This window comes from Dicentrarchus labrax, unplaced genomic scaffold (genome assembly GCF_905237075.1).
Source record: "Dicentrarchus labrax unplaced genomic scaffold, dlabrax2021, whole genome shotgun sequence".
Classification (NCBI taxonomy): Eukaryota; Metazoa; Chordata; class Actinopteri; family Moronidae; genus Dicentrarchus; species Dicentrarchus labrax.
Genome location: NW_026136707.1, coordinates 19063615 through 19074304, shown reverse-complemented (window position 1 = coordinate 19074304; position 10690 = coordinate 19063615). Strand labels below are relative to the sequence as shown.

The 10690-nt window shown below is 40.8% G+C and overlaps 1 protein-coding gene across 2 annotated transcripts; it reads right to left on the bottom strand.

The window, feature by feature from the left end:
• Positions 1 to 4507: 4507 nt before the first annotated feature.
• elovl4a (ELOVL fatty acid elongase 4a) lies at positions 4508 to 10654 on the bottom strand. 2 transcript variants are annotated; one of them, XM_051407041.1, is made up of 7 exons: positions 10404 to 10654; positions 9284 to 9366; positions 8634 to 8821; positions 8265 to 8345; positions 7448 to 7619; positions 6855 to 6982; positions 4508 to 6680 (listed from the first exon to the last, which is right to left on the bottom strand). In XM_051407041.1, exons 2-7 carry the CDS (start codon positions 9348 to 9350, stop codon positions 6354 to 6356), a joined length of 963 nt encoding a protein of 320 aa, XP_051263001.1. In that variant the 5' UTR covers positions 9351 to 9366; positions 10404 to 10654; the 3' UTR covers positions 4508 to 6353. The 2 variants fall into 2 exon arrangements, with proteins under 2 accessions (XP_051263001.1, XP_051263000.1); XM_051407040.1 differs by having other exon boundaries at positions 10409 to 10654.
• Positions 10655 to 10690: the final 36 nt, after the last annotated feature.

The following is a 10690-nucleotide window of genomic DNA, read 5'->3' as shown; positions in this document are numbered from 1 at the left end:
CTGAATAGGATAACAGATGTTTGGGGTCTTGCACTCCCTTTCACAGTGACACACACACACACACACACACACATTCACCACTTCCCCCCACCTATCCTCTCCTTCTGCCCCAGGACTATTTAATCATTTGCTTTTATTAAAGTGACAGATGTCGGCATCAGAGAGGCTCCCATGTGCCAGACAAGAATACTGATTCTGCTTTGTCTAAAATAAAAGACGGTAATGTTTGGCAGAGAACGAACCAGTGTGTATTTAGCGACATCTAGCAGTGAAATTGTAGATTGCTACTATTTGAATACAGCTCAGCCTTCCAAGCTGAAGGAGAATGTGAATTATGGAGCCAGTGTTCCGTTCTGAGCTACTCTAGAAACATGGCGGTTCAACATGGAGGCCTCTGTGCAAGAGAACTGGCTCCCTCTGTAGATAAAAATGACTCATTCTGTGGTAGTGAAAACACAACAATACTTATTTTCAGGTGATTACACACGAATGAAAACATTCATATTATATTCCATTTCTGTCAATAGATCCTTCTAAATGTTACACACTGGACCTTTAATCCACTGAGAATACTATAGGAAATGTTGAATCCGTACACACTGGATCTCTTATAAAGCTCAGCTCATTATGCCTCATTCATTCACAATTCTCACTCTCCTTTCTAATCTGCTATGGGCGTTCACTCTTTCAGTTAATCCAATCAGATTTAGTCACAACCTCCTCCAGCCAATCACGTTGCTGCTGTCAGATTTTAAATCTGTTCTCCTCTCTGCTGTTTTCAGCTGTCATTTCAGTGCGTAATGGTTGTGACCTTCCTCCACCCCTTTCACCTCCAGTTCATCATATGCAGTGTCCAGGGTGAGCTCATGAGAAGTGCACTCCTCATCACATCCAGATCTCCAGCATTCTCTTCATTCCTTCATCACCACCAGCTGTATTTCATCCCATTAAAAGAAAATAAGTACTAAGTAAAGACCTGGTATGAGACTGAATGACTTGTTAAGATTTTCACTAGTGATAATGAGACAGCTCACTCAACAACACTTGCTGCCAGTGTTGTCACTATTGTTTTTTTCTGGGGTCCAAGCAGCAAAGTTGCTGGATCTGTTCATATTAGTGTGAATGCTTCAGCATGAACACTCATTGACCTGAAGGTGGCACTATAATAATCAAAAGAAATTATTTCATTATTTTAATCTCTCAATTCCTCTGCATCTTTGCTCAATTTAATTTCTGCTCAAAATCCTATTTTCAGCATCTCCTCCAAAACCGCTGAGCCAATCGGCCTGAAACTGATCTATGGACTTTTGATCTGCAGTATGTCAGTCGGTGTCCATTTTTCCTACAAAGCAAATTTTTTTATAGGACATCCACTGAATTGTGACAGACGTTTGCCTCACTGCAACCTGTAAAAACTGTCACAAGCACAAACAAACAATACAAAAACAGCACAACACTGAACAAACATTTTTACACTTTACACATGTGATGTAATGCTTTCTCTCCCTCGTCCTTCATCCCACACAGTGTACTGGTGCAGGAGTAGCTGTGTGTGTGTGAGAAAGAGAGAGAGAGAGGCCCTGATGAACAGCCATATAAAAATATCTCCCCCATTAATTTCACAGTCTCTCATTCTCACTTTCTCTATTATTCAAAACACCTTACCCTGGATCATCACAGTAGCACAGTGTGTAGACGGGAATTCCAGGCTGTGTACTTGTCACTGTTTATACATAGTCAGGGATGATCTGCTGTGTCATGTTGTAGTTTCCATGCTGGGTTTGATATTTCTTTAACTGTGTTATTTGAAACGGCTACATATAACACTCTTTCATCAACTGATTCGTTCCACATAAGGTTTGAAACATTAGCACAATTGACTTTGATAAAGAGGATGGCAGCCTCAACAGGCCTCCACACTGAATTTTACATAGAGATTGCTGGATTTTGCTTTAAAATCCAGTGTAAACAATACATTTTTTCTGCAAAGGAACAAACAGCAGGAAGGGAACAATAAGAGGAGTCCAACACAGTTTCCATTGCTTCATTAATAATAATGTTTAAAATAATGACAAGCAGTGGATGAGGTGATGAAAAGGTCTCTAAGCCCTTATTCTGACAGGTAAGCAGTGGAAGGCTTTTTTGGTGCAATGCTTTTTTCCTGTGAGGCATACTACACCTCACCTGTCTCTGCTCTCAGTTGTTGTGCTCCAGATATCAACTGAGCTTCTGACAGGCAGGAAAATTGTTACTTTGCTGTGAAATCCACATGGGATTTTACTGAACGAGACATATCTGCACAGATACAGACATTCATTCAGACTGACATATATACAGTAAATGCTTCTGTAGTCATCTGAACCCTGTCTGTAGTGTACTGTATGCCTTACACTAACACATACATATGGACGTATACACGTTCTGTATGTCTAGCTGTGGCTTTATATTTAGTACCTTTGTTCTATTTATGTGGTGTGTGGAAATAGAGAAAAGAGTGAGCTCATTTTTTTTAAATTCAAGACCAACATTTGAATAGAAGCATTAGATTGACTCTCGTGAAATTGAAAAGCCACACATTAATGAGATTACACTAATGAGACATAAAACCAACACATAACACATGAACTGGCACACTGTACAGTACTTACGCTAAGGCTAAGGCTGCTAAGCAAGCCAAATCTGCCATTGTGTTCATTATAAAAGATGTATAATGGCTTACTATTTAAAAACCCAATGCTAAATCGTATTTTTGTCTACCAGAAGAGACTGGAGGAAGGGGCTGACACAGTTGGAAGGATATGGGGCCACCATCCAAGGGAAAGGCTGTTGATGAGGTTATGGTTTTCTGTTACGGAGTTGTGAAATTATTGCTCTGGGTTGAAGAATAACACAAACATCATCCTTGTAATACCCCTCTGCTGGTGGAGGCCTCCCACTCATAAACTCTGCAGGGGGGGGGTTGCCACACACACACACACACACACACACACACACAAATGTGTTTCTCAATCCTCTCTACCTATTACACAAGCACACACACACACAAACCTCCGCTCACTAATCCACCCACCCACACACACTAAAACACTGTTTAATAGTTTATTGCACCGGTGCTGTTTCCCACATACACCCAGCTGATTCAAAAAGAAGGAGGAGGAGGGGAATGCAGTTGGTGGGGGTGGGAGGTCTTTGGGAGGATGAAGGGGTAGGGGGTGTCAGACAGCTGCTGTGTACAGTTACCATGGAAACCTTTGTCTAACTTGAGAATTCGACAGGAATGAGCAGTGTTATAAATTCAATTTTAAGATGTCTTTTCTTTTTGTCTACCAAACATGTTGCCAGAGATTTGCCGTTGGCACATTTTTTTCAAGTACATCATTCCAGACAAGCAACAGACAGACATGACCCCACCCTAAACTGGAACCATAGTTCTGCTGCAGCAGATTTTGAAGCTTGTGTGCTATAAATATGGATTAGAAACATAAATAAATAAATAAATAATGGAAAATAGAAAAGGTGAAGCTGCACTGCAATAATACAACATAATTTGCCCTCAAGTATTTTTTTCATTGCGTTATTAAACAGTTGAAAAAAGCCAGTGACAACTATTTTACAAATTAAACTCTATTTCGGTTTCAACAGCAGTAGAAAAGATTCTTACATTGCTGCACTCACAAGTAAAAGTGTTAAAGTATTCTTAGCTTAAAGTACAGTATCAAAAGTACTACTTAGGCTGAATGGCTCTTTTCAAAGTGTGAAAATATTCCATGCTTTTTGGTTATAATCAATGATGCATTAACATGCAAACAGGGTTTTAATGTTGTAGTTTAATGACACTACATCATATAATATGTTAAAACCATAAATTTTAACTTTTAAAAAAGCAGAAAGCTGTCAGATAAATGCTGCAGAGTAAAACATACAACATTTTGTATCTCAAATGTGGTGGTAGAGAAGTATAAAGTAGCAGAAAGGAAATACTTGAGTAAAGTGTAAGTACCTTAAACATGTACTGAGATATAAAGCACTTGAGCAATGTACTCTTGTCACTTTCCAACACCGATTATACAGACAACACAGAAACAGTGTATGAAGGCTACCTCGTACATGGGGCTGCCAAGTGAAATGAGTTTTGATAATACACCAAGACAACACCAAACTGATAACCAGGAATTGAAGTTTGTAATTCACAGATGTCCATTAAACATTTTGACTGATTATGTTATTTTCCTCGTATCACAAAACTCCATACTTACAGTGGATGAGGGACATAATGAGTATACTGTACAGAAGCTGTGGTTGTAATTTACTGTAATGTAATCATGGTGCCCTCTAGTGTTGGAAACCTATTCTGTACATCTATTACCAACTTTTCACAAAAACCTCCCCAGTCATTAATGTGAAAACACAGTCTCGATCCACATAGAATGTCCGATAATTGAAGACCCATGACATTTACTCAGTTATAGAAATAGACAGTTTGATGAAATAGAAAAGAAAGCCAACATTTGTAGAGGCATTCAGTTTAATTCAATTTAAAGAGAGTTCAAAGTTATGATACTAAAAAAAAAAACACACACAGAAGCAATGTGGACGTATAACTGTCCAAGCTAACAAGCTGGGAACATTCCCAATGCGCAGTGTACAAAATCTCACAATGTAATATGTACAACACAAAAAGAACACAAATACACAGACAACCACTCTCAGCTAGATGAAAATTGGTATTTACAGAAAAATAAATAGAAAGTAAATAAATAACATCAAAAATGCATTGGTTGATGGATGACATAAAGCTGCTGATATAGAGCAGACGGCTGATTTATACTCTATATACTACAGGCAGAGCTGAATGAAGTTATTCTTCATAGTGGTATAACATACACAGTCACTATAGAGGTTCACCAGCTCTTTTTGTATATAAATCATAACCTTTATCTTTTTAGATCCAAATATTTCCCCTGATAAATTTACATTCAAGCCAGCTCAGGACACGGACTAAGCCTGAAAACTTAGACACAAAAAGATATTTGATTGAATATGGGAAAGAAAATGGCGCTTAAGGTAGGCTTAGTTAAGTTGATAAAAACTGGCTGTTAGCTGGTTCTGAATTCCCCTTAAAACAAAGGGAACCCAGAACACCACCGCTTCTTTGTTCGGCACACAACATTTTCACCAGCATGTAAGACAAACAACAACATCAGAGAGGATATAATATAAAAAGACAGGTAAACATCTGCAAAGACAAAACTCCACCAGCTTCTCTGTCAGAATGGGGAACACTGAGATAATCATCAGATCCATCATTTCTCTGGATAATATTCATTACATTTCAACGCATTACATATAAGTCGGGACATATAAAACCTCTTATGGTTGTATACAGAAATAAAGAAAATCAATTTTAACCTTCTATGAGCTACAGTTGTTGATTATTCCATCACAAACCAGTGATGGAACAATCCCATCCAAGTCTCAAAGGGTTAGAAATATATTTCTATTTCTATGTACATCTCACCTCTGGATATCAATTTATTTTCCTTCTTTAGAATGTAACTGTGCACTAATGGGTGAAAGCTCAAAAGTGAGTGGCAGCCGTGTCCACAACTTGACATAAATAAGAATAAATAAGACAACCCCATGTTCACAAATAAGTGGATAACTGCAGAGGTGTCTATTCAAAAAGACAAGAACTGTAAACATAAGTCTTTCTCAGTAACATCAATAATAACTTGAATATGATGAGGACAAAAATGACATGATACTGTACATTATCAGTTTTATATCTGTAAAGGTGAACAAAACATAATAAGCTCAAATATAAATTGACATGTTTGTGCGTGTGTCGTAATGTGTATTCCTGTCTCGATACAGCAGTGATCGCTAATAACAATGTTATATTATCTTTTTCAAGCAGCTCAGGCGCATTTAATGTAGCTTTCCCAGCATGCTAAACGGGCCTGATAAACTCTATTTCCTTTTCAGGCTCAGTTTTTAGTAGCTGAAAGTCACTTTTTGAACCAGATCTACAGTACTTGGCACCACAATAAAGAGAAGGAATACTATGATCTATCCCGTACCATACACTACTGTATTTTGGGTTATTTGTGGTAACGGTCACCTTAGGCAAGACCTTTGACACCTCTTACTAACAAAATGATCTTCTCTCAACACAAGCCTGTCTCATATTTTATCTACAACAACTCAGATCATGGCTTAAATAAACACATCACACCTTAAAGCATCCATCCATCTAAATCTTCCTAAAATTTAGTCTTTCGTGTTTTAGCACTATCAACCTAGAACCTGAAGCAAGGCCCTATCTCACCTCTACCTCTCTTGCTCCTCTTCCTCTAATCTCTTTTAGCTCTTCCTTTCCTCTTTCTCCTGCCAGAGTTCTCCTGGGGCTTCTCCTCTTTGCTCCCTGTCACCAGTGCTCCGTTGGCAGCCTTGCTGAGCCCGTTGAGGGTCCCGTTAGAGAGGGCCTTGCCTGCTTTGGAGGAGGAGGAGGAGGCGTCGCGTCTGGGCTGCTGGCGGCGGTAGGTCTGGTAGTAGAAGTTGCCGAAGAGGATGATGAAGGTGATGGCGTAGCAGATGAGGGAGTAGTGCATCCAGTGGGGGAAGTCGCAATTGACGTAGAGGGACAGGGCGGTGTGGCCAATGGTGACGTGGAACTGGATCTGAGACACAAAGAGAGAAACAATATAACGTTTGTGCAATGCATAATTGTTTCACATGTTTTTGAAATAATGCTGACATCCAGTGTAAGACCTGAGGAAAGATTAATCTTGTAAAATGTATTAAAGGAATACATTTATACTGAAATTAGCCACACGCTGACGTTAATATCTTACCATCTGGATGATAGTCAAGTACTTCTTCCACCACAGGTACTTCTGGATCTTAGGTCCGCAGGAGGCCAGGCCATAATACAGGTACATCAAGACGTGGATGGCTGCGTTCATGTGTGCACCAAAGAATGCTGCAAATGCAAAGAAAATGAAACATTAATTTTGCCATGCTAATGGTGATATAATGCAGTTTGGTTACACAAGTTTGGTTTCTAGAAACCCTTTACTTTTTCCATTTAATGACAATAATGAAATTTTTTCACATAAAGATTAACCAGAAATAATACGGCCAATTGTCCACTGAGATGGATTGTGTATACATGTCTCTACAAAATGTTTTTCATACTGTTGGCATGGGCAGATTATAATACAAAGAGGCCCTAGGCATAGACATGTAAAAAGCTCCTCCTCCTTCCTGCCAACCAAAAATATGAAAGGACTCAGGAGCAAAAAAAAAACACATGACCAAGAAATCCTTCTCCCTGAGCTCTTTGGCTCTCCAACAAAAAATGTTTTAAATTGAAGCCCTGCATGGCCTCAGGGCCCCTTCACCCCTGTGGGCCGCTGGGCTTGTGCTTGTAGGATGAGCTACTCACACTGTCCTCCTGCCACCCATTTGATGCCGATCCACCAGAGTGTGAACATGGTGCAGTGGTGGTAGACGTGCAGGAAAGTAACCTGGTTGAATTTTTTCCTCAGGATGAAAAACACCGTATCCAGATACTCGATGCCTTTAGAGACGAAATACCACCACAGAGCTCCTGCTACCTGTCTCAGACATGAACATGAGACATGGGTTGAAGGGAGAAGACAGGCACAAGTGGAAGAAGGAAATAGAAACAAATAGGGAAATACAGACACTTGGAGAAACAGAGGAGTAGTTCTTTAGGACTTCTTTGGAAATATGTTCTATACTTTTCTAGCCTATTCGACAACATCTTAACCTTAGAGCCACCTGAGACTGACTTGACTGTATTACATGTGTAACTACGTCATGGAGCAGCAGGAAGGAAGGTGAAACTTAACACCTTCCGCGATCCCATCTTCCAGCTCGCACTTTTTCTAATAACAGCAAGGGGCCAAATGAATGGAAGATGATCATGTTTCTAAAACCACTGAAGCTTGCCCGACACACTGGCAAAGGTATTCTTCATCATATATGTACAGTAGAGCACTATAATGTAGACAGACTTATCTGTGAAACATGTTACATTGTGGGAAATTAGCAGAGGTGTCTTGTTGCTTCTGGAGACTAGTTACAGCAAACACATAAACCATATGAAAGTAAGTTACATTATAGGGCAGATGAGGTTCAATCCAGTGTGGTTAATGTTCAATTTTCATTAAATAAGTGTGTGTGTGTGTGTGTGTGTGTGTGTGTGTGTGCACGTGCATGTGTCCTGTAACACTCACCCTGACTTCATTGGGGTCATCTGAATAGTCCACTGGTTGACAAATGTAACTGTAGCTTGCCGCCCGCGCTGCCATAAAAAGCTAAAAAACAAGAGAACATATCTATTGAATCACTGATATAAGTGAACAGAGGCAGAGGAACACAGTGAGAATGACAGCGAGAGGAAGAGAGATAGAGTGCAGGCAGAAAGATGGATACGCAGTAAGGTTAGTCTGAACCCACAGGGCTAAAGTGCTAATGTAGTGTACTCATCGGGATGGATGGTTATGGTTTGGGATAAGATCCAAGGATTCAACTTTGTCCCTGCAGTGTTTTCACACATGCAGGTGAGTAGAAGAATACCTAGTTAGTCTCTAATAGTAGCCTACCTCTTTGAAGATGAAGAAGTTGAGGAAGACCATACTGAAGTTGTAGACGATGAGGGTTTTGCGGAGCTGGAAGGGCTCTCGGTTCTTCATGTATTTGGGCCCCAGCCAGAGGAACAGCAGGTAGGAGGTGCTGATGGCCAGCGTGGGCAGGGGGTTGTCCATCAGAGGCCATTTCTCCACTCGCTTGTCTGAGACAGGACAGATGTTCTCAAAGCATTACACAACTATTGTTGATGTTGGCATTACACTGACACAGTGCGGCTTCAATGTCAGTTTATTTAAAGGAGAGAACAGGTCAAATAGGTCCTGAGAACAGATTTGTCCCGAGGTGACCTGTCTGGAGGTCAGTTTGGTGTAGACACCATTGTTTAATGATGCATGTGATACGTTCAGAATGTCACATACGTGTGTGTGTGAATTTATGAGGAGAAAGATACTGTATCCATCCTCACAACATTCGATTTAGCTGGTGGATAAAGTTACAGTTATTAATTAAAGTAGACGTCTTACTCACAGCAGGAAACATGTACCTGTAGATGTATACATAGTGCATATAAGTGGACACACAAGAAGATGTGTATATACTGACACTATTTATCTAAACTCTCTTGCACTGACTCTCAGACATGAGAGAAATACAAGATTATTACCTGCAATAGTTAGGGTCCATTTGTAGAACTCTATGGTGTCATTAATTAAATGTGTGACAATCTCCATGGCTGTGGCCGATGACCTAAAATTAAAGAGACAGGTGTGAGAATAGAGGCCTGTAAGGTCTAAGCTTTTAAGCAGCATTTAGTAGATAGAGCTCAATCCACTGAGTAAGAGTGGTGTCATCTTCCGGGAGATCAGCAATCAACAATGTCACCCTAACCATGCTTATTTTTAAACTGGAACATGATAATAATTCCATTTATACATCATGTTAAAATGATTAATCTTTAAATAGTGTGAAGCCCTAAAACAGACGGCCTATAGGAGTCTGTTGCCCCATGAGGCCATAATAGATGGGCTATAGGCTTCATTGCGCACAAAGGCTGGGAGCCCCGGCCGGCAGAGTGCATGTGTCAGCAGATTTTTGGGCCTGAGCACGACCACCAACCAACCTGGTGGCCCTTATAATGAGGGGGAGGCCTCGTGCCCCACTTTTACATTGAAATGGGTCATCTGCTATGTAGTGCCAGACTGACGCATAGGCTGATAAGTAGCGGAGTGCACAGTCAGACACACAGAGTGATTTAATGATCCTATAAGGATGACGCCCCCTCTCTCTCTCTCACTCCCTCTCTCTCTCTCGCCCTCTCTCTCTCTCTCTCTCTCTCTCTCTCTCTCTCTCTCGCCCCCTCTCTCTCTCTCTCTCTCTAGTCTGGAGCGGATCAAGCGCTGCTGCAGCATCTGTCCTGCACAAGCTCTCCGCATTAAATTGCTCTGAGAATAAACCCAACCTCACAGTCTGAATAAACATTTAACCCCACATGTCATATTTCTAAAATTCAGAATGTATTTACAATGGGATGAACAATTTCAATGGCGATTTTACACTCTGCGGCATGCAGTCCGGCCTTCTCCCAGGCTGCATGAGCAGTCCTGTTATCAATATGATTTTTCCAAAATGCCCGAGCTGTTTCCATCTTAGATCTGTAAAACAACATGACAACTGCCCGTGAAAGATAACATCAACACCAAGACTGCGCACAGGCCACATACAGCAGCCCGTAATATCGCCATCGGTCTCGCCTTCCACTCCGTGCGAATGAGGATGCTTATTACCTTACCGTGTCGGTGCTTTAAAAAAAAAATCCCTCTATAATGACATTCAATGCAAGGTCATGCAGTGTGCGTTATCCCGGCTGGTAATCGACTGAGCTTGTTCTCTATGAGTGGATTAATGGTTCCGGATCCAGAGTGAAATGAACGAGCCGCTCAATAAACGGCGATGGCATCAATTTGTCGTTAAGGGACCACACTAGCCTGCACTGCGCGTCTGCTTCAGTGAATTCCTCCTCTGATCCCCCACAACCCCAGCGGCAAGGCAGGGAGAATACACCTCACAATTC

What these genes read in the sequence shown, in the direction of transcription:
- elovl4a (XM_051407041.1), bottom strand. Translation starts at nt 9,350, where the DNA reads ATGGAGATTGTCACACATTTAATTAATGACACCATAGAGTTCTACAAA. An exon ending in ATGGACCCTAACTATTGCAG is followed by an intron (nt 8,822 to 9,283) that starts GTAATAATCTTG and finishes GTCCTGTCTCAG; the next exon opens with ACAAGCGAGTGGAGAAATGG. An exon ending in ACTTCTTCATCTTCAAAGAG is followed by an intron (nt 8,346 to 8,633) that starts GTAGGCTACTAT and finishes CTTGTTTTTTAG; the next exon opens with CTTTTTATGGCAGCGCGGGC.